The 23,672-nt window shown below is 47.7% G+C and overlaps 1 protein-coding gene across 3 annotated transcripts in view; it reads left to right on the top strand.

The window, feature by feature from the left end:
• LOC115082086 (enoyl-CoA delta isomerase 2, mitochondrial-like) overlaps positions 1 to 23,672 on the top strand; it is a 175,904-nt gene that overhangs the window by 74,763 nt on the left and 77,469 nt on the right. For all 3 annotated transcript variants that reach the window (XM_029586353.1, XM_029586351.1, XM_029586352.1), the window contains 2 exons: positions 6,627 to 6,789; positions 12,189 to 12,287. In XM_029586353.1, the coding sequence (XP_029442213.1) occupies positions 6,682 to 6,789; positions 12,189 to 12,287 (207 nt within the window). In that variant the 5' untranslated portion in view covers positions 6,627 to 6,681. The remainder of the gene's footprint in view (positions 1 to 6,626; positions 6,790 to 12,188; positions 12,288 to 23,672) is intronic.

Genomic DNA, 23,672 nt, shown 5'->3' with positions numbered 1-23,672 from the left:
GAGCTATAGTGGGGACCCGATAGCGCTTTGCAAACCAAATGCTGTCAAAAATCTTGTGCACATTAACCGCAGTTGTCCGGCCCGGGATAAACCCTGATTGGTCCGTATGGACAAGCTGCGAAATGAAGCAATTTAACCGGGTAGCCAAAATTTTTGCCAAGAGCTTTACATCGATATTAAGTAGAGAAATAGGCCGGTACGAACCACAAAGGGAGGGATCTCTCCCCGGCTTCAATAATATGGTGATCCCGGCCGTATTGGTCTGGGGAGATAAAGCAGAACCCCCTCTCAGAGAGTTAAAAAAAACAAGAAGAATGGGTGCCAATATCGTGGCAAACTTCTTATAAAATCGAGGCGTAAAACCATCTAGCCCAGGAGACTTATCCGCTTTTAGAGTGTTAATAGCTTCCGTAACTTCCAACAAAGTAATTTCTTTATCCAGAAACTGCCGTTGGACAGCTGTAAGCTCTGGTAATGGGACATCCGCTAAATACTGAGAGATAGTCTCAACCGAGACCTGAGCATCCATACTGTACAATTGGGCATAGAATTGAAGGAATCGCTGTCTAATCGTGGAGTTATCGGTCAACAACACTCCATCTGCTCCCTTAATTTTTTGAATAGTAGCTTGGGCTTGTTTACGTTTCAGCGTTTGGGCTAAATACTTCCCCGCTTTATTCCCCCCCTCGAAGAACCGCTGTCTCGCCAAGGTTAACTGGTGAGCAATCCTAGCTGAATCCAATTGCGCTATCTGATCTTTGGTCTCTTGGATTGCCTGTAAAATCTGAAGATTCGTGGGGTCGCCCATGTGGGAGTGCTCTAAACCTGCAAGATGCAATAACAACCCCTGCCGCTCCCCCTCAGTTCGTTTTTTTAACAAAAGTGGCTCGGGAAATAAACGAGCCCCGCAGAACACATTTCAGACACTCCCAGAGAATCCCTGGATCCATCCCCTCAGTGTCGTTAGTATGCATATAGTCCTGAATATCCCTGGCAATCTGGCGTTGGAACTCACCATCTTCTAATAAGGAGTCATTCAAACGCCAGAACCGTTGTCCTTTATCATAATTCGTGATTTGTAGGGTAAACCAAATGGGAGAATGATCCGACCAAACGATCGGCTCAATATCCACAGCCTGAACCATATTCACTCGCAACCTATCCACCAAGAACATATCTAAGCGAGAGTAGCTACTATGAGGGTGCGAGTAAAATGAATAGCACCTAGATTTGGGATACCGAGAACGCCAAATATCGATCCCAGAAACCAGGGATTGAAGGCGTTTCAAGGCTTTCCGAACTGAAAGGGAGTCAGCACTACGCCCCGTTGAATTGTCCAATACCGGGTTCAGGGTCGTATTAAAATCACCACCCAGGATTACACTCCCTTCTGCTTTAGTGGCTAGAGTATCATACAGGTGAGAGTAGAAAACTTCCTTATGAGAAGTTGGGCCATAGATTGAAACAAGGGAGTACTTCTCGGACCCCACTCTAATATTCAAAAGTATATAACGCCCCTGCGCGTCGGCATGAGTAGCCAGTAGCTCATATTGTAAATCCTTTTTGAGAAGGATCCCCACCCCGGCATATTTATGATCTTTAGTGGCTGCAGCCCAGTATTGGTGCGGATATTGGGCATTTTTTAATAAGGTCTCATATCGTTTTCTGAGGTGTGTCTCCTGGAGATAGATCACATCAGCCTGTAGACGACCCATTTCCTGAAAGAGAAGCTTGCGCTTCCGCCCAGAATTTAGGCCCTTGACATTCAGAGAAACAAATTTAAGAGTAGCCATGATAAAGAAGTAGAGGACCCGCCCCTGTAAGCAGACAGGGACATCCCCCCCCCTGAGCAAAAGAATCCAAGGCAGACATAGAAAATGGTATACCAACTGAACCCCAGGTCGGAACCCTCGAAATACCTATGAAGAAATTGAAACCCCCCCTCCCTCCCCCACCCCCTCTGAATCACCTGGGAAGGATATAATCGTTCCCAGCAGCTACTGGAGGAAGTACCCATCCTGAAGCGAGAAGGACGCCCCCCCCCACCCTAAATAGCGTAAAATACTATTGCGTTCGCGGCTAAATAGCAGAATCAGAGATAAGAATGCTAAAATATGAAACCCAAACAGGTAAGAACCACTGCGTGTAAAACTGTAACCAACATAGTAATAACGCAGATATGTCCACTAGGAGCCATGCCCATAGCAGGGCCGCCTGAAAAAGAAAAGGTTAGATATATAGTCACAAAAGTCATGGTGGTACGTTTTCCACCCGAACATCACTGGGGTTTCTTCTTAAGCGTTTGCCCCCCTTAGGAACCCGCTGCCATCTGGGTGGTTCCGTGCGTCGACTCTTAGGAGCCTTGAGACCCGAAGTGGGTACCTCCACAGTCAAGCCCACCTCCTTCGCCGCCTGTACGCCATCCTCAAAAGTGTGAGCCTTGTACGACTTCCCCTCCACCTGAAACCAGATCCCAAATGGGAAGAGCCATCTGTACCGGACTTTCGCCGCGGTGAGGGCCGTGGTAATGGGCTTAAACGCAAAGCGCTTCCGCAGGGTGGTGGCAGCCAGATCCGCATACACTGCAATATCGTGGTCTTCCCATCGCCAGATGCGTTGTCGGCGCGCCGCAACAGCCAGTTTATCCTTATACTGGAATGAGTGGAAGCAAACAATGATGTCTCTGGGGGTATTGCCAACCCTAGGCCCCAACGACCGGTGGGCTCTCTCAATCTGAGTACTGTAAGCGGGCTCTCCACCTTCAGGAGCCTGCTCCCCCAGGATCATAGCGCAGATCCGCTGGATGATTGAAGTACAGTCCTGGTAAGCCTCACCTTCTGGCACCCCTTTAAAACGCAAATTACAGCGTCGATTTCTATTTTCAATGTCTTCAAGCTTGTCAGCAAGCTCTGCCTGTCGGGCCTGCAAGGCGGATAAATCTTTTTGCTGTGCAGCCCAACGCTCATCGTGGTCGTCCAAACGCGTGTCCGCCTCCGCCAGCTGGCGTGCCATGGTAGCATGCTCCTCCCTCATCTCCTGCAGGGTAAGGGCAAGTTCAGCTTGAAAGATTTGATGTCGGCACGAAGCTCCGTGAACCAGGAGCGCATTTCTGCGCGAAGCGAAGAGTCCACATTTAAATCGGGCAGGGTGCACGCCAGCTCCTCCGACTGCCGCTGCCCCGTGTCCGCCGCCATTTTGGGCGCCTCAGCCCCCGCCGCTTCTCCAAGCTTAGTATAGGAAAATTGTTGGAGATCAGGGGAAGATTTTTTCGCCGCCATGTAGCCCTCGTATTCCGCTTCCGAATGTGCCCAGTGGTGAGAAAAAGCGCCGCGAATAACGCAAAAGCTGCACCGAAAAACACCGTCGGGTGAGGAGCTCCGTTCTCAAGCGTCCAGCATGGGAAGTGACGTCACTTCCTCCCTTACATTTGCTTAATTCTAACCCCCTTTGCATGTGCCACCCCAGATTTTTTTTAAAATCTACCCTGAAGTGAATAGAATGTTAGGAATGATCCAAAAAAGAAATACGTAGATGGATCGATGTAAAACAAGGTTTTATTGAAGCTTGCCCGACTCTGGCCGAGTTTCGCTCAAAGAGCTGCCTCAGGGGCTTACAAGCCGCTCAGTTTGGCTTGAATCATCGCTGAGTTAGCGATAATCGCAAGATTATCCGTGCTGAGCGTTCTTTGGGACCTCATTTGAACAGTATTTTAGAGGAATTTGCTGTGCCATCCTCTTTGATTTCGGTAATCGCTAACTCAGCGATGATTGATTCAAGCCAAATTGAGCGGCTTGTAAGCCCCTGAGGCAGCTCTTTGAGCGAAACTCGGCCAGAGTCGGGCAAGCTTCAATAAAACTTTGTTTTACACCGATCCATCTACGTGTTTCTTTGCTGTTAGCCACCTTGGATCGGCTACCGGTTTGCTTTCTTGAATGATCCAAAAAAGGAATGGAGAATATCGTATTGCCTCTTAATTATTATCCATGGTGCAACCACACCTTGAGTATTGTGTGCAGTTTTGGTTGTCGGAACTAGAAAAGGTGCAGAGGATGGCATCAGAAATGATGAATGGAATGGCTCCCCTTTGCTAAGAAGCTATACTGGTTGGGGCACTAAAGCTTGGAAAAGTGAGTGTGAAAGGAGACTTAATAGAAATGTATAAAATCATGAGTGGGGTGGAACAGCTCAATAAAGGATAGCTATTTACCCTTTCAAATAATACTAAAACATGGGGACACTCCATGAAGCTAACAATCAACAGATATAACACAAGAGTACATTCTTACTCGGTGCACATTTAATCTGTGGACTCTGTTGCTAGACGATGTGGTCAAGGCGACTAGCATAGTGGAGTTTAAAAGAGATTTAGACAAGCGCCCGGAGAAAAAGTCCATAAAACATTAACCAGGTAGACTAAAGAAAGCTATTGCTAAACCTGGAAGTGAGTAACAGGAAATAGATGTTTTTTTGGGATCTGCTGGGTACTTGTGACCCAGACTGGTCCTAGTTGGAGACAGATAGGGTGGTGGGCTTGATGGACCTTGATCTGACCCAGCATGATATTCCTTATGCTCTTATGAATTTTCTGTACAGTTGCCATCATATCTCTAAGTACCCTTTAATATCTACTGATGTATTCAGTCTGTCCCCATTGTTTTGTTCACTTTCAATTTTGATAGTTCCTTTTTGGTTGTCACTTCTATAAATAAAATAGAGGTCTATTGCTGTACCATTTGTACTCCTCAACAGATGATAAAGGATAATATATAAATATGAAAATATCAATCTTTAATCACATAAAATCAAATAAAGACCTCGCAAAGCTATTAAAATACATAGAGCAAAATATCATAGGAATTGGAAGTTCCACAAGCCACGAAAATAGAAAACTCATGTGGTCTAGAACTATTATGGAAAACACAAACCCAAAGCAGCCCTCAGTCCCTCATTGCTCCACAGATCTTCCTCAGGGGATATCAAATCAAGGGCAAATAGTAGATTTTTTCCAGACCTCCAATCTCCCAAAGAAAAGCTCTACAAGTAGAAAACTCAGCAAAAATTCAGATGGCTGATACTAACGTTATTGATATTGCATAGGTCAGAGGTCTATATATTGCAATAGTAGTTCTTGACCATATAGATTTCTATTTTTGTGGCTTGTGGAACTTCAGTTACTGTGATATTTTGTGTGTGTTTGTATTGACATTTGGAGTTTGCCTCTTGTGGACTTTTATATTTTTTGTTATTTTTATGTTTTGTGTAGTTTTGTCTGGTCAGTGTATTCGCTCTCGGGTAGATTTTCAAAGGGGTACGCGCATACCCTACCCCAAACCCCCCCTGCGCACGCCGAGCCTATTTTGCATAGGCTCGGCGGCATGCGTAAGTCCCGGGGCTTGTCGGGGGGCGTGCCGTAGTTTTTCGGGGGCGGGCCCGGGGGCATGGTCGAGGCCTCCGGACCAGCCCCGGGGTCGGGTGATGACGCGCCAGCAGCCCACTGGCGTGCGCAGATTTACACCTGCTTTCCGCAGGTGTAAATCTGCCAACAAAGGTGGGGGGGGGTTTAGATAGGGCTGGGGGGTGGGTTAGGTAGGGGAAGGGAGTGGAAGGAAAGTTCCCTCCGAGGCCGCTCCGATTTCGGAGCGGCCTCGGAGGGAACAGGCAGTGCACGCTGGGCTCGGCGTGCGCAGGTTGCACAAATGTGCACCCCCTTATGCGCGCAGACCCCAGATTTTATAAGATACGCGCGGCTACACGCGTATCTTATAAAATCCAGCGTACTTTTGTTCGCGCCTGGTGCACAAACAACAGTACGTCTGCGCGTACATTTATAAAATCTGCCCCTCTATGTATTGTAATAGCTTTGAGGTATTTTGTATTTTTTTTTAGATTATTTTTGAGATTAAAGATTAATATTTTCCTATGTATATATCATCTTTTATAATCTCTTGAATTGATTTTTGATGATATAATTATTCTTAGCCATTATTTATTTGTATACTTATCCATTTGTACTCCTGAAATTAATCTGAGGTTCCTTTTCAACCTGTCCTTCAAGTAATATTGCACAGAAGTATTTCAGTACTTACTGTAAGCTTTTTCCTCTCACTCTCTGCACATTCCTCCTTTTCAATTCAGCCTTACAGTCTCATTACTGCATTTGCTCTTCAATAATGTATTTAAATAAGTCTTGTCACTTAGGTAAATCTCTAAAGCAATTTTCCCTCTGTTTTTTTATTTTCTGGCTACCCTCCCTAGTTTTCTCAGCCTTTCCAGATAGTTTCCCTTTTCTCCTCCTTCTGGGATGCCTTATACCTTCTGAATGCTAATCTTCTTGCTCTCTTATCAGTGGTCTTTTTTGTTTTTTTTAAACCATGCTGGTTTTCTTTGCTTGTGTTTGTATTTACATTGTTATCCTTTTAATTTCCTCCTCTGATGTGAGAAGTGTCCCTGAACTATTCCTCCCTGTAATGGGCCATGGCAAACTTTGAGACTTTGACTATTCAGTCATTAAATATTAACCTGGGGGAAAAATATCCTGACAGATTGTTATCCAGTATTTTCTAGTCTGCTCTTCATACACAGACTGTGTTTTAATTTAGCTTTTTAAATTTTGTTTACCTCTGTAGAGTGGTACAAGCTCTGTGTTTTCCTGCCCTTCAGCTGCACACAACCAGCTCTGTCATGCAAGTCAGTCAGGAAGAGTTTGAGAAAGCAAAGGAGCAGTTGAAAAGCTTAAAGGAAGACCCAGGAAATGAAGTAAAGCTGAAGCTCTATGGTTTGTTTAAGCAGGTACTTTGAAATCAAAATGGTGTTTGTTATTGAACAGAGCCTGGAGCAAAGGTCCCGTTTTCAGCTCCACCAGCCTAACTAACAACCTCAGTCTACTAATGGTACTGTAAAGTTCCAAAGAAGTTCAGCTTGGGAGGCAGTCACTTCAGTGTGAAATATTAAGTTCTGAGCTGTGATCTTGTATTACTGGGCAATTCAGAGATTATTTAGAATCAGGCCTGTATCTTGTTTCTGCTTTGGAGGTCCATGTTGGACATGTTTCATGAAGTCACTTTTGATAAATTGTAAGGGAGATTTTCAAATTGTCCACATTGAGACAAAGACCGTGCTCACTTTTTACCCATGGGCTTTGCACCAGTTCTCAAAGTGAAAGTATGCGTATAGGGGGTCATTTTGAAAAGAAGTTACGCACGTAAATGTAACTATTATTGTAGCAATTTTCAAAAGCCATTTACTCGAGCAAAGTGCACTTACGTGAGTAAATCCTATGGACAATTCAATGGCATTTATTATAGCAATTTTCCAAAGCCCACCCGCGTGAGTAAAACCCAATTTTACTCAAATGCTGTTTTAAAATCAAGCCTATAACTTCTTTTTGAAAACTGCCATGGGTACAAAGTGTATACCTTTTTCTGCAGGTGGAAATTTGCTTGGAGAGTACTTGCGTAGATATGAAAGTGCAATTTGCATAGTTTTCCTCCCCTGACCTAAACATGCCCATGGGCATACCTCCTCTCAATGTAACATCCAAATGTTGTGGAACATGGGGAGGTTTACCCACATTGAGCATAGGCAGTTATCAGAGAGCTGCTTTACAATTTAAAATTTTACAATTTTACAATTTAAAATTTTACAATTTAAAATTTGATAGCAGACTGAATTAGCCTTTACATGTGAGTGACGTGATCTAGTGGCACCAAACAGACTTATCTCTCCAAGCTAGTAGAGCTTTGAGCTCTACTGAGCATGTACAGGAGTTGCCTCGTAAGCCTTCTCAGTCAGTTTTTGTCCCAGCTCAGCACGGATGTGAACTAAGTCTCGCCTGATGATTTTTTCTAAAACAAAATCCTTAAAATCTTTTAAATTCGATAATTTCAGTGTCTTCTTATTGGGTTGCCTTACTGCTTCTGTATCCCCACTACTGCACTTTTCAATAAAAAAAAGCAACAAAGGAACTTGGCCTTCTTTTCCTTTCATGTCTGGCCAGAAGTCATCACTGGTGAGAGGCTTTAAAAATGTTATTTGTGGAAAGATTTATGTCCCTTACCGATGGGCACAAACTGTATTACCGATGCCGTGGTCCAGAACGTGACCAGAAGAATTGCTATACCTGTGGACAGATATCCCCGTGTGCATAATGTTTCAGGGCACTTTGTACCTTATTTATTTGAGTTATATTCTGCTTTTCGGCACTTCAGACATTCAGGTACTTTAGATATTTCCCTATTTCCAGAGGGCTTACAATCTATGGCCCAGATTGACTAAACTACTTTATGGCTACAAATGAGTCTGGAGGGAGTTCCAGAGCAGTTATGGAGCCTGCTTTTAGCAGACACAGGCTGTGATTTGGTCCGGACCTCGGCCAGAGGAGTGGCTTTAGTGATAGTGGCCAGGCGTCAACTCTGGTTGTGAAATTGGTCAGCTGACACAGCTTCCAAAGTCAATCTTACCAAGATGCCCTTTAAAGGCTTGCTCTTGTTTGGGAACAAGTTGGAGATCACGTCGGACCAGTGGGTCCTGGAGGTGATACGCAAGGGAATGCATTGGACTTTTGCAGTATTCCTTGGGACGTGTTCATGGGGTCCCCTTGCCTCTCCCCGCAGAAGAAGCAGGCAGTGGAGTTCACGCTTAAAAGGCTACTCAGACTGTGGGCTGTGGTTTTGGTTCCCACGTCTCAAAGTATGGGGCAATATTCCATTTATTTTATTGTGCCCAAGAAGGAGGGCTCCTTTCGTCCCATCTTGGATCTCAAGGATCAACCGTCACTTGAAGGTAACTCATTTTCGAATGGAAACATTACACTCTGTAATAATGGCGGTACAGTTGGGGGAATTTCTGACCATCTGACCATCTTGAATCTATCAGAGGCTTACCTTCATATTCCCATCCAATTGGAACACCAATGTTTTCTATGCTTTGCGGTGTTGGTGCACATTATCAGTTTCGGGCTCTGCCTTTTGGTCTAGCCACCACTCCCAGAACATTTTTCAAGATTATGGCGGTGGTAGCAGCGGCCTTACAAAAAGAAGGAATCCTGATGCACCCTTATTTGGATGACTGGTTGATTCAAGCCAAGTCTCAGGAAGAGAGCTGCCTGGAGACACACGAGGTGATCTCCTTATTGCAGGAGCTTGGTTGGGTGGTGAACCTGACCAAGAGCAATCTTCAGTCATCCCAGTCATTGGAGTATCTGGGGGCCCAGTTCGACACAGGACAGAGTTTTTCTACTTGAAGTTCGGATCCAGAGATTGATGTCTCAACTGCATCAGTTGAACACCATATGCCCGACAGTGTGGTCCTACCTACAGGTAGTCAGCTTGGTGGCAGCTACTCTGGAAGTGGTGCTGTGGGCAAAGGCGCATATGTCTTCTGTTCAGCACTCTCTACTATCGCGTTGGAACCCGCTATCTTCAGATTATGCGTTTTGGCTCCACTTGCCGATGAAAATCTGCTCCCGCCTACAGTGGTGGTTGCAGAAGGATCATCTGAGAAAGGGAGTTCCTTTATCCTCTCTAGCCTAGTTGGTACTCACGACAGATGCGAGTCTCCTCGTTGGAGGGCTCACTGTCTGGAGTTAGTGGCCCAGGGGAGCTGGAATGCCGAAGAGTCCCGCTGGAACATCAAACACCTTGAGGCCCAGGCGGTATGGCTGGCATGCTTGCTGTTCAGCCACAGGCTGCAGAATCAAGCAGTTCACGTGATGTCAGACATTGCGACGACAATGGCCTAAATCAATTGCCAGGGAGGAACCAAGAGCCAGCATGTGCCGCAGGAAATAGACCAGTTGATGGAATGGGCGGAAGGACATCTGCAGATGATCTCGGCCTCTCACATTGCAGGAAAAGATATAAGTGCAGACTTTCTCAGCAGGGAGAGTCTGGACCCAGCAGAGTGGGTGGTGTCAGTTGAGTCATTTCAGCTGATTTTAATCGCTGGGCCCTTCTATCCCTAGACCTACTGGTGACTTGTCGAAATGCGAAGGTTCCTCACTTCTTCAGTTGCAGGAGAGATCCGTGGTCCATGGGAATAGATGCTGTCATACAGGACTGGCCAGAAGACAGATTGCTTTGCCTTTCCTCCGTGGCCCTTGCTGGGCAGGATAATTTGCAAGATCGAAGGCCACAGGGGGCTAGTACTTTTGGTGCTGGACTGGCCCAGGCATCCTTTATATGCAGATTTGCATCAACTCTTGGTGGAGCCCCCCTTCATCTTCCACTGTACATGGATCTGCTTCAGCAGGGACCAGTTCTTCATGAGGATCTGACTCTATTCTGTCCTTCGGTTTAGCCCTTGAAAAGACTCACCTGTTAAAGCATGGTTATTCCTCTGCAGTGATTGCGCTCGCAAGTTTTCCACTTCCTTGGCTTATGTGTGGGTTTGGAGAGTTTTTTGAAGCCTGGTGTGGGGAGCGGGGTGTTCCTCCTGTATCTATTAAGATCCTTCTCAATCTGGATTTTTTGCAGGATGAATTGAATAAAGGCTTGGCCCATAATTCCTTGAAGGTGCAGGTTGCAGCTCTTGCCTATTTCAGAGGCCTGGTGAATGGTGTTTCCTTATCGACTCATCCTGATGTGGCCTGTTTTTTGAAGGGAGTGGAGCAACTTAGGCCTCTCTTGAGGTTACCGGTTCCTTTATGGAGTCTTAATTTGATGCTAGACTTTTTTTGGCGGGCCCTGTGTTCTGACACTGTGAGGCCTTTCCTTATGGTTATTGACTTTGAAGGCTGTGTTCCTGGTGGCTATATGTTCTGCACATCATATTTCTGAGCTGCAAGCCTTGTCTTGACAGGCTCCGTTCCTTTGGGTGACTCCAGGGGCGTTACAGCTGTGTACTGATCCATCCTTCTTGCCCAAGGTAGTCTCGGACTTTCATTTGAATCGGTCCATCTCCTTGCCATCCCTGCATAAGGTCAGGGATGCAGAGGATTTTCGCCTTTTGCACTGCTTGGATGTTAAGCGCCTTGTCATGCAGTATCTGGAGGTCTCTGAGCCTTTTCGAAAGATGGATCACCTGTTTGTAAGCAGGGTGCTACAGCTTCATGGGCTACCATTGCTCGTTGGATTAAGGAGGTGGTCACGGTCATGCATGTGAATGCTAGAAAGCCGTTGCCTACTCAGGTTAGGGTTCATTCCACTAGGGCTCAGGCAGTGTCATGGGTGGAGATTAGTTTCTTGTCTCCCATCAATATCTGCTAAGCTGCAATGTGGTCCTCCTTACACACTTTTTCCAGGTTTTATCATCTGGATGTGCAGGCCCGGATGGATGCAGCCTTTGCATGTGCGGTGTTGACTGGACCGCGAGCAGCCTCCCACTCTGTTGGGGAGTGGCTTTGGTACATCCCACTGGTCCTGAGTCCATCTGTCTACATGCTAGGAAATGGAGAAATTACTTTCCTGATAATTTCGTTTTCCTTAGTGTAGACAGATGGATTTACTTCCTGCCCTTGGCTGCCGCATGAGTATGTCAATAGTTGTCCTGTGGGGATCTGGGTACCAAGGGATTACTGATGTGTTCATCCAGTCCCTAGGTTGAGGTACCTAGAATCTTATGTGAGTTCAGTGTTCATGGTTGGTTGAGTACAGTTCTGGTTGTTTTGTTTTTAATCAAGTTTTTTTTGCTAGTCTGTCCACAATTGCTTTTGAAGAGAATACTGGCAGGCTGGGGTCACTGCAGGGTTATGTATACTGTGATGTCAGCTTGCTCCATCTCCATCTGCTGGCAGGGGAGCATAAACCCACTGGTCCTGAGTCCATCTATCTACACTAAGGAAAACGAAATTATCAGGTAAATAATTTCTCCAATACATTCGACTGGTTTGGCTAGTCTGTCCTGCAGAGTCTTTGTAGTGTGGAATCCAACTTCATCCCTCCTATGACCTATTATTTTTGGGTGTAGACTGCCCTATATGTTAAATAATAAAATGGCCTGTTACCATCAAAACATAATTTTTGCCTGTTTGCACTTTTTTTTAGTAATTATTTTCCCCCTTTTTGTTCAGGGAAGTCTATAGCTAGGGATTCCCCATGTGTAATATAATAGTTTAGTATTAATAATTAGTATTAATTATAGTGATTTCCTGGTATTATGGTATTTGTCTTTTATGTATTTGCAGTGGGAGCTGATCCTACCTATAACACATTGGATCTTGTAATGCTGTATAAACCTCTCTCCCCTTGCAGGCTTCACAGGGTCCTTGCAACGTTCCCAAGCCTGGTATGCTGGACTTTGTCAACAAGGCCAAATGGGATGCATGGAATTCACTGGGAAGCTTATCCAAGGTAGTAAAATCTACTTTATAGATTTGTTTTGATTTTCATTTATGTTATGTCCTCAAATATCCAATCTTCAATTTAAAAAATAAAAAAAAAGGTAGTTTAACCTAATCAACTCAAAAAAGTAACGTCCGTGAAAAAATAACTTTAATAACACACAGGAACAAAACCAGTGGAAATTCAGTTTTCCACTGATTTCTTTTTGTTCTTACATGGAAATCCCCAGGCAAAGTAAATTTAAAACTGAAAATGAAGGTCCTTATAAAAACTCAACCAAGCTAAAATGCTATCCAAAGATGTACAGAGCTGAAACAGAACATCATATATCCTTAGAAGAAAAAAACAGTTGATTTTCTTCTTTAGATGTAGGATAAAGTATGAGTGTGCTGGGAGAAAAGCACGCATGACCCAGACTGGTTTCACAGGGGTCTTGAGTTCCTTCAGAAGAAAAATGTCTGTGTGGCAAGTGCTGTGCCTGCTGAAGATCCTCAGGGCTAGGGATGTGGAGGCAATGTTCAATGCCCTAGGGGGAGGGAATCATGGTCATTGTTGAATGTGACATCTTGTGGCTGGATTTAGAGTCATTATACAGGATTCCAGAAGAAGTCCTGGTACATGACTCCTAGCCTCAGGACTGTTGCCACAATGGAAATGGGAGGGTTTATTTAAAGTGGGAAAATCCTTGGGTGGCTGCAGATGAAGACTTATGGTGCCAGACTCTCAGCCCTGGTTCCGACTGAGCTAGAAGGAGAAAAGAGGAACTACAAAACCAAGAGAGAAAAAATGTCAGATGTCCCAAGCCCTAAATCTTGGAGAAAATCCTTCTTAATTTAAAAGCTGCTTTCTCCCTCTGATAGTATATAACACATTATTTGAGGGCAACATCCTCAGATAGTATTTTAAGGGAGCAGGTTTTAAGTGTCTGTGAGTGGTGCAAAGAAAAAGTACACAGGTACTTTCCCTTTGAAAATTGCCTAGAGAAAAGTACCAGCAGAGATTTTAATCTGCTTTTTTCTACACATACTTTTTACCTGCAAAACATACATGGTTTTGAAAACCATAAAACTGCATGCACTGTTGCCTCCCATGACCTAACCCCACTTCTGAGCCCTCCTACTTGTCCCATGGATAAAAGTGTGTTCATTGTTGATCCCAGTGTGTAATTTTACCCAGGGAAAGGATGGACAGTTTTCAGATGGCCAATTGCTCTCCCAATTAATGCATTTTGAGTCTGCTGGGTTGAAGAGCTTCTTTAAATGCCAGTGTGAAAACTGAAACTGTGCTTATAAAACAACTTTTTTTTTTTTTTTTTTTTTACTGTTGTGATCTACATGAGTAAAATATGACCTTACTTGGGCAGAATGGCTGAATTCATCTGCGTGGATTTTCAGCCTCCTAAAAGTACTTGTGTACTCTTACAGCATGTATACTTTTAGCTGCAATAAAAAGAGGCATTCTCCTAGGGCAAGCAGGATGATAGTCCACACACATGGGTGACATCATTGGATAAAGGCCAGCATGGAAAACTTATGTCAAAGTTTCTGGAACTTTGACTAGGCACACTGAGCATGCCCAGCATGACCTATACCATGCAGCCATGTGGGGTCCCTCTTCGGTCTTTTTTTCTGCGGAGCTTTCACCTCGCAGTTTTGTGAGCTCATGGCTTTTCCTTTGGAAGCTACCTCTGAAAACTTTTTTCACTGGTTAATTTTGGGTTTTTTCACTTTTCCATCGATGCCAAGTCCCTCTTGGTACCTCCCTGCAGGTTCCTTAGTCAAGCTTTTTGGTAAGTTTATTTTTGCTCCGTTTCCCCTGTGGCAGCGGTGTCTCAGTGCCCACTGGCTTTGACTGCCCACCGTCATCGCTCTCATTTATCCCCATTTTTTTCGTTCATCATGGCCTTGTCTGGTTTTTGTCGTTGCCCCCAGTGCCCGAGGATAATGTCCATTACGGACCCTCACGAGGTATGTGCCCTCTGCCTGGGGGCATTGCATGACATCCGGGGTTGCTGCTTGTGCACCCATATGGCCCCCAAGGGACATAGTGTTCAACGCAACAAGATGGAAAAAATCTTTGGGTCGAGAAATTCTGAGCCATCGACGTCTGCATTGGTGGTATCTGCACTAATGGACACTGCGCCATCAACATCGGCAGGGCCATCGGTTCTGTCGATGTTGCCGGCGGACAGGGGTGTCTGGGACTGGCCTTGTCTGTCTCTTCCAGGTCGAGGGCGTCGAAAGTCCAGGCTGAGCACCAAGGGAAGTTGAAGTTTTGGCAAATTCGATGCATGGTGCCAGGCTCAGGGAGGCACCAGCTCATGGCGTGATGCCCCCAAAGTGAGACTGCAAGGAGGAGTGCCAGTCCTCCATCTATGCAGGGGGTCAACGACAGTCTCCACCGGTCCTGGTGCCAGTTGCCGATCCACCTCGGGGATCCGAGGAAGATCTAGCCACCTCTCCTGCCTCCCAGTCACTGTTGGTATTGGCAACTTTTGAGGAGGAGCTGGAGTGGAGAATCCAGCTGACAGTGGAATGAGTGCTACAGGGTGTTGTGCCTGTGGCACCAACGGTGCCGAAGCCCACGCTCTCCATTCTGGAACTACTGCTGGAATGGTTCAATGTGCTAATCGGTGAGTTATCAACCTAGCTGGCATAGTTTCCTGGGAGGCCATCGATGCCCGGCGGGACAGGACAATTGGTTCTTACCTGCTAATTTTCGTTCCTATAGTACCAAGGATCAGTCCAGACTGCTGGGTTATGCCTCCCTTCCAGCAGATGGAGTCAGAGAAACAAACCAAAGAGACACCCACTATATATATCCAGGTGTGCCACCTGCAATCCCCCAGTATAATGAATATCCAAGCAGAATGATGTAAATTTCAATAACCATTGACTAGATCAATCCAAACTGTAACTTTGACAAAAAAGAGAAACCTGAAAAGGGAAAAAACAAACCCGTGCCAGAAACAATCATGGTGAAGAATCAGCACCTCATACTGTGGAAAAACTCTGCAAAATGGAAATACAATTAGCTGAGCGGACTCTCGCATACTCATGGGCGGGCGTCTGGACTGATCCTTGGTACTACAAGAATGGAAATTATCAGGTAAGAACCAATTTTCCTTTCCCTGTATGTACCAGGATCAGTCCAGACTGCTGGGATGTACCCAAGCTGCCCTAAGAGGGGTGGGACCCAGAGAGTCCCGCGCGAAGTACACTGTCACCAAAGGTATCCACGTGTGGGTCCCTGACGTCCAAATGGTAATGCCTAGCAAACGTGTGCAAGGATTTCCATGTAGCTGCCATGCAAATCTCTTGAGGAGACACGCATTGGCTTTCAGCCCAGGAAGCCGCTTGCGACCTGATAGAATGCGCTTTAAGACAGATTGGTACCTGTTTTCTGTGACATATATGTAAGCCGAGGCAATAGCCTCCTTCAACCAGTGTGCAATGGTAGTCTTAGAAGCCTTAGACCCCTTCTTTGGACCACTCCATAAGACAAACAAATGGTCAGAAATATGGAATGGATTTGTTACCTCCAAGTACTGCAAGAGATTACGACGAACATCCAACCGCCGCAGATCGCGGTACTGAGGCGAAATTTTATCCACTCCTGGAAAGGCCGGCAACTCCACCATCTGATGTGAAAAGCTTTAGGCAAAAAGGAGGGCACAGTCTGAAGCGAAACCCCTGAGTCAGAAATCCGTAAGAATGGTTCTCTGCATGACAATGCCTGAAGTTCGGAGATTCGTCTGGCCGAACAGATAGCCACGAGAAACACCATTTTGAGTGTCAGATCCTTCAAGGTGGCCTGCTTGAGAGGCTCAAAGGGAGAACCGCAAAGACCACGGAGAACCAAATTCAAACTCCACGAGGGACAAACCGCGTGCAGTGGCGGTCTCAGCTGTTTGGCCCCCTTCAAAAAACAGATTACATCCAGATGGCTCGCTATAGTAGAACAATCGACCCTACCTCTCAAGCATCCTAATGCTGATTCTTGGACCCGGAGCGAACTGTACGCCAAACCTTTCTTTAAACCCTCCTGCAGCAAAGCAAGGATATGAACGACTGAGGTCTTCCGTGGGGAAACCCTCTTGCCGCTACACCAAGAATCAAACACTTTCCAAACCCGAATGTAGGCGATAGAAGTAGAAGGTTTATGTGCTCGAAGTAAAGTGGAAATCACTGCCTCCAAGTAGCCTGCCTTTCTTAATTGCCGCCGTTCATAAGCCGAGCTGCCTGATCGAAAAATACTGGACCTTGCCGCAGTAGATTCGGCAGGTGACCCAGGCGTAGAGGGCCCTCAATCGCGAGGTTGATCAGGTCTGCAAACCAGGGTCTTCTCGGCCATTCCGGAGCCACAAGTATGACCGGACCCTGGTGGGATTCTATGCGCCTTAACACCTTTCCCACTAGTGGCCATGGAGGAAACACGTAGAGGAAAATGCCAGGAGGCCAAGGGAGGACCAGGGCGTCCACCCCTTCCGATCCGTGTTCCCTTCTGCGACTGAAAAATAGAGCTGCTTTCACGTTTAGATGGGTCACCATCAGGTCCATGCAAGGCGTCCCCCAACGTTGCACCACCAGGTTCATCGCCTCTTCGGAAAATTCCCACTCTCCAGGATCTAGCCGTTGGAGACTGAGAAAATCCACCTGGACGTTGTCTACTCCGGCTATGTGAGATGCCGCTATGCGGCCCAGATGGCGTTCTGCCCAGGACATTAGCTGGTCTGCCTCAGAGGCTACTGGCCAACTCCTTGTTCCTCCTTGTCTATGTAAGCCATGGTGGTTGCGTTGTCGGAAAGGATCCGTACCGCCCGCTGCCGAACCAGTGGAAGAAAATGACACAGCACTAGGTGGACTGCTCGGGTTTCCAACCGATTGATTGGACCACTTGGCCTGCAGAGGTGTCCACAGCCTCTGTGCTGTGTGCAATTGACAGACCGCCCCCCATCTGGAGAGGCTGGCATCAGTCGTCACGATTAACCACTGCGCATTCTCGAGGTCCACCCCCCGAAGTAGGTGGTTCCGTACTAGCCACCAATCCAGGCTGGCTCGAGCGGTCTCCAGTAAGGGTAGGTGGAACTCCTCTGACCTGAGGTCCCAGCGGGAAAGCAAGGCCCTTTGTAAGGTCTCAGATGAGCAAAAGTCCAAGGAACCATCTCCAGGGTACAAGCAATAGAACAAAGTACCTGTAAATAATCCCATGCCGTGGGAACTGGGAGAGCCAATAGATGGCGAACCTGAGTCATAAGCTTCTCTATTCTCAACTGAGGCAGGTAGACTTTGCCCGCTGACATGTCGAAACAAGCGCCCAGAAACTCCAAGATTTGAGATGGGTCCAGCTGGCTCTTGACATAATTGACTACCCAGCCTAACGAGGGTAGACGACTGTATGACCGACTGAACCGCCTCCTTGCAAAGTTCTTCTGATTTCGCCCGAATGAGCCAGTCGTCCAGATATGGGTGCACTAGGATCCCTTCTCGCCGGAGACTGGCCACGACCACTACCATCACCTTGGTGAATACCTGGGGAGCTGCCGCGAGTCCAAAGGGAAGAGCACAAAACTGGTAGTGTTCTCCCAGCACCATGAACATCAGGAATCTCTGGTGCTCCCAAATTCCTATATGAAGGTAAACTTCCGTGAGATCTAAAGAAGCCAAATATTCGCCCCTGTGGACGGTCGCTATGACTGACCGTAACATTTCCATACGAAACAGAGGGACTCGTAAAACCTTGTTGACCTCCTTTAAATCCAAAATAGGTCGGAACGCGCCTTCCTTTTTGGGAACCACGAAGTAAATAGAGTATCGACCGGTTCGACATTCCCGCGGTAGAACTGGAACAATCGCTCCTAGGTCCTTCAATCGCATCAGAGTTTGAAGAATCACCTGACATTTTGCTGGCGTACCGCCGGGAGACACAAGAAACAAATCCCGAAGAGGCCGAGCAAAATCCAAAGCATAACCGTGATTTATAATATCTAGTACCCATTGGTCCGACGTGATTTTGGCCCATTCCTCGCGAAACCACGACAGCCGTCCCCCTATCTGTGGGACAGAGGAATGAGCCAGCGTGGCTTCATTGGGGAGTTTTGTTGGCGGTGAAGCTCTGGGAAGAGCCACTGCAGGAAGGTATTCTTCCACGAAAGGACTGAGGCCATGCTTGTGACCTTCCTGCTAGACCGAAAACGACGTTGCCCCCGAGTGGAGCCGAACTGCCGATACGAACGGGGCTTATCCTCTGGAAGCTTGTAAACCTTGCTATCTCTTAAGGCCATAAGTTGTTCCAGATCGCCAAACAACAATTTTCCCTTGAAAGGAAAAGAAGCTAACAGAGACTTACACGAGGCATCTGCCGACCAATTTCAGAGCCACAGTAGCCGCTGCGCGGAAACTGATGAAGACATCGTACGTGCCAAGGTGCGAAGAAGGTCGTATAGAGCATCCGCCATATAGACAACCACTGATTCCATACGGTTCGCCTGCTCCACCTCTTCAGGCGGGAGTTCCTGAGAAGTGAGCATCTGTTGTACCCAGCGGAGGGTAGCCCTCTGCATAAGGCTGCTACAGATAGCAGCACGGACTCCCAATGCAGAAACCTCAAAAATCCGCTTGAGCAAAACTTCCAGCTTCCTATCCTGTAAATCCTTAAGGGCCGCTCCTCCCGTGACGGGAATCGTGGTATGCTTAGCTATGGTCGTGATCGCAGAGTCCACCTTTGAGATCTTAAGAAGCTCCAAGATCTCATTTGGCAAGGGATAAAGGTTCTCCAGTCCCTGCTGACTCGCAATGTAGCCTCAGGCGCATCCTATTCCTGGGACACAATTTGGGACAGTTTCGGATGCAAAGGAAATGGCCGAGGGGGGGGGGGTCACGAAGCCCCACTAAGACCGCATCTCACGCGCCCCCGAGCCGGAATCAGACACTGCCTGCGGGGCCGGGATCTCCAATTCCTAAAGAACAAGCGGGATTAATTGATCCAGCTCCTCCTTACGGAACAGGCGGAGCACCTGAGGATCCTCTCCTTCCAGGGGAGTGCTGTCATCCCCAACATCGCCTACATCCAATATAGGGGGGTCCGGTTGTACTGTAAGGGCATGGAGGGTCCCGCAGGGGCAGGACCTTCCTGTCCTCAGCGTGTCTGACTTGCTTTGCCGGAGACGTGTCCTGCGTCTCCCAGTCAGCCTCCGCCTTCAGGTAGGCTTTATGAAGCAGCAGCACAAATTGCAACAAAAAAGGGTGCCATCACTTTAAGGCCCCTCCCCCCCCCGGAGGAAAAGCAGAGGCAGGGTCTGCATCGAGCTGCGGCCACGGGACCACTGGGGGCTCAAATTCGGCGGGGATAATGGAGGGAGATCCTCTCCCTTCGAATCTGGCCCTGCATCTGCCTCCCAAGAAGGTAAAATGGTCACCGCTGCTAAACCACGCAGCGGGGAGGCCGGCCTCCACTTGTTAGATGCCGATTCCGGCTCGGGGGCGCGCGATCGCAGTCCCCCCATGCTGCGAATGCGGCCTCCGCGATGGTCCCTCGCCCCCGGGAATGCACCGGGAGCCGAGATCCGAGACGCTGGCTCCCCACAGCCAGAACCGCGCAGCAAAAAATAAAAAAGGGCAGCCGGGCGAAAAAAAAATCCACCCTGACCGGAGACCTGGGAGCAACGGCAGGCAAGTGCTGGGCAGCGGGCAGGGACCAAATAGAAAAAAGAAATTATCCCTTTTTTTTTTTTTTTTTTATATCCCTGTCAGTAAAAAATAAAAACGATCAGCACCTTCCGGAGGAATAATTAGTCTCCGAGGGAGAGTGATCGGCCCACCGATTTAATACTCCCCCCCCCCCCCCCCCAACTCACCGGGCAGCAGCACTAACTCCGGGAAATGGCCTCAGGGCATTGCCCTGCCTGCGTGACCTTCAATAGCCGCTGACCATATCTTTTATCCTTCTTTTTTTTTTTTGAAACTTTAATCTAAATTTTTTTTTTTTTTTAATGAAATTTATCTAGTCAATAGCAGATCCCCCCCCCCCCCCCCCAATCAAACCTGGTACCCCAGAAAGGTAGAAATATGGCGAGGATCAGGAACGCAGATTGTCTCTTTCATCTGCTGGAGTCAGAGATATACTGGGGTATTGCAGGTGGCACACCGGGATATATAGGGGTGTCTTTTTGGTTTGTTTTTCTGACTCCATCTGCTGGAAGGGAGGCATAACCCAGCACTCCGTACTGATCCTGGTACGTACAGGGAAACTGAATTTTCCCCTGACCGATACGGTGCTTGTTGCTGGTTCCTCCGAGGAGGAAGCTTCATAGAGGCCAACAGGGACGCTGAGGCCTGTAGCCACCCATCCAGTGCTGCTGGGGCTTGATCTGGTGCCACTGGTGCCCATGCCTCTGGACAAAGGCAGAGCACCTAAGTCATCATCCCCTGTGGACAGCAGTGATGTTGAGGCTTCATAAGACCCCTGGGGGGATGACACTGCAGATTGCTCCTCAGAGGACTCAAGAGGATCTTCCATCAGAGCCTTCTCCTCCAGAGGAAAAAAGGAAGTCTCCCCCAGAGGACTTAACCTTCGCAAGTTTTGTGTTGGCGATGGCTGAGTCCATCTGTTTTCAGTTGTTGATGGAGGAAGTAGACAGGCACAAGGTGCTGGAAATCCTCCAGTTCATGGAGGCTCCTAAGGAGATCGTGGCATTCCCAGTGCACTAGATCCTTAAGGAGTTGCTGCTGAGGACCTGGGAACACCCCCTCACAGTACGTCCCATGAACAGGAAGATGGATGGGTTTACCTCATCCAGAAGGCTACCAGATTTGAGAAATGTCAGCTGTCACACCAATCGGTGGTGGTTGAATCTGCTCTCAAGAAGGCCAAGTACTCACACCCATGCTCGGCGCCCCAGGGAAGGATCACAGGGCGATGGACACTCTTGGGAGGAACGTATTCCATGGAACCATGCTTATTGCCCGCATTGCCTCCTACCAGCTCTAAATGAGCCAGTACTCGTGGAACCTCTGTAAGCAAGTGCAGGAGGCAGCCTAGCAGCTGCCTCTACAGCAGCAAGATACCTTCATGTCGCTGGTGCACAAGGGCCTGGAATGTGGAAAACATGAGGTTTGTACAAACTACTATGTTTTCGAAATGGCATCAAGATTCTCTGGAGTGGGAATTGGCGCCCGCAGAATGGCATGGCTTCGGGCCTCGTATCTCCAACTGAAGGACGTATAGGACAGGCTCACTGACTTGCCTTGTATAGGAGAGAATCTCTTCGGAGAAAAGATGAGGTATGTGGTAGCCCAGTTGCGGGACCACTATGAGACCCTCCAACAACTCTCTCTGCCAGCACTTCGGACCCACCCTCCTCCTCAATGAGGTCAGCAAGACAGAGGAAGTACTATCCTCTAGCTCCTCGCTCCTGTTTGCAGAGGATGAGCTCCCTTGGTTGTCTCAGGTAGCAGAGAGCTCCCAAGCCCCAGCCGGCATCCCAGTCAAGTCCCGGGATTGGGTTTTGACTGGATCATAGGGAGCATAAGAACATAAGATATGACATACTGGATCAGACCAAGGGACTATCAAGCCCAGTATCCTGTTTCCAACAGTGGCCAATCCAAGTCATAAGAACCTGGGAAGTAACCAAACATTAGATAAATCATAAGCTACTATGCTTATTAGCATAATAGTTTATGGAGTTTTCCTCTAGAAACTTATCCAAACCTTTTTTAAACCCATTTACACTAACTGCTGTAACCACATTCTCTGGCAGTGAATTCCAGAGCTTAACTATGTGCTGAGCCAGCCACCTGTACCCAAGGGCAGACTATGATTCTTTGAGGATCAGTGGCCCAGTATAACATTGGACCAGTGGGTTCTGTCAGACATCCATCAGAGGTACCAATTAACCCTATTTGGTTTCTCGCCAAATTGTCCTCCATGCCCATTTTGGGGGCCAATAGTGCATCAGAAGATACTAATATGGGAGCTCTCCACCCTCTTAATGGCCAGAGCGGTCAAACCTGTCCCACCAAGGCAGAGGGCAGGGATTCTACTCCCAGTGCTTCCTGATTCCAAAGAATAGGGGGATTCCGTCCCCTCCTAGACCTGAGGGCCTTGAACAAGTTTCTAAAAGAAATGGTTTCCTTAGGCAGCCTGATTCCCCTCTTTCAAAAAGGGGACTGGTTATGCTCCCTCGATTTGAAGGACTCGTACACTCACATCGAGATCTTCCCAAGTATCTCAGATCTGTGGTGGGAAAATAGCAATTCCAGTATAGAGTGTTGCCGTTCGGGCTTGTCGGCCCCACATGTCTTCACAAAATGCCTGGCTGTGGTGGGGGCGCACCTCTGCAGGCTGGAAGTGCACGTTTTCCCTTACCTGGATGATTGGCTGGTCAAGAGCACAACTCAGCAGGAGCCACTCGGTCCATGCACTTGACCATCTGGGTGTTGGAATCACTAGGGGTTCGTCATCAACTACCCAGAGTCCCATCTCAGCCTGTCACTTCAATTGGATTTCATGAGCACTGCTAGACAAGGCTCAGGCAAAAGCCTTCCTGCCACAGTCCAAGGTGGTCACCTTGATGTCCATAGCAGGGGTGATTCAACAGAGCCAGCAGGTGTTAGCTCGGCACATGTTGAGACTCTAGGGCCACGTGGCCGCAACCATCCATGTTACTCCCTTGGCACGTTCGCACATGTGCAGAACCCAATGGGCCCTGAGGTCGCAGTGGCACCAGGCCATGCAGAGCCTCCAGGATCGCATCCGAATCACCCCCTCTCTCTGGGACGCTTTGTCCTGGTGGCAGGTACTCTCAAATTTGGAACGAGGAATGTCCTTCCAAAGTCTCCCTACCCAAATTGTCCTTACCATGGATGTGTCCACCCTGTGGTGGGGAGTCATGTAGAGGGGCTCCACATTCAGGCCTCTGGTCCGCCCAGGAAGCACTTTTGTCAAATCAATTTCCTGGAGCTCTGGGTGATCAGGTGTGCACTATGGGTTTTCTGACATCGGCTATCCAACAAAGTTGTCCTGATCCAGACAATCAATTAGCTATGTGTATGTCAAGAAGGGAGGCACAGGGTCGTATTTCCTGTGTCAGGAAGCGGTCCACATCTGGTCCTGGGCCCTGTCCCATGGGATGGTGCTCAGGGCCATGTATCTGGCAGGAACAGAGAATGTGATAGCGGACAGACTGAGTCGTGCCTTCAGACCCCGCAAGTGGTCTCTGGACCAGGGAGTAGTGACCCAGATCTTCTGCCTCTGGGGGAGCCCAGATGTGGATCTGTTCGTGTCCCCCCCCCCCCTGCAACAGAAAGATGATTCAGTTCTGCTCTCTGAGAACAGATGGCAAACCAGCCTCGGACACCTTTGGCCACCAGTGAGGCAAGGCTCTTCTGTAAG

The sequence above is a fragment of the Rhinatrema bivittatum genome, unplaced genomic scaffold (assembly GCF_901001135.1).
Source record: "Rhinatrema bivittatum unplaced genomic scaffold, aRhiBiv1.1, whole genome shotgun sequence".
Taxonomy (NCBI): domain Eukaryota; kingdom Metazoa; phylum Chordata; class Amphibia; order Gymnophiona; family Rhinatrematidae; genus Rhinatrema; species Rhinatrema bivittatum.
Note: the sequence above shows the minus strand (reverse complement) of the source record. Positions and strands in the feature narration are given on the sequence as shown.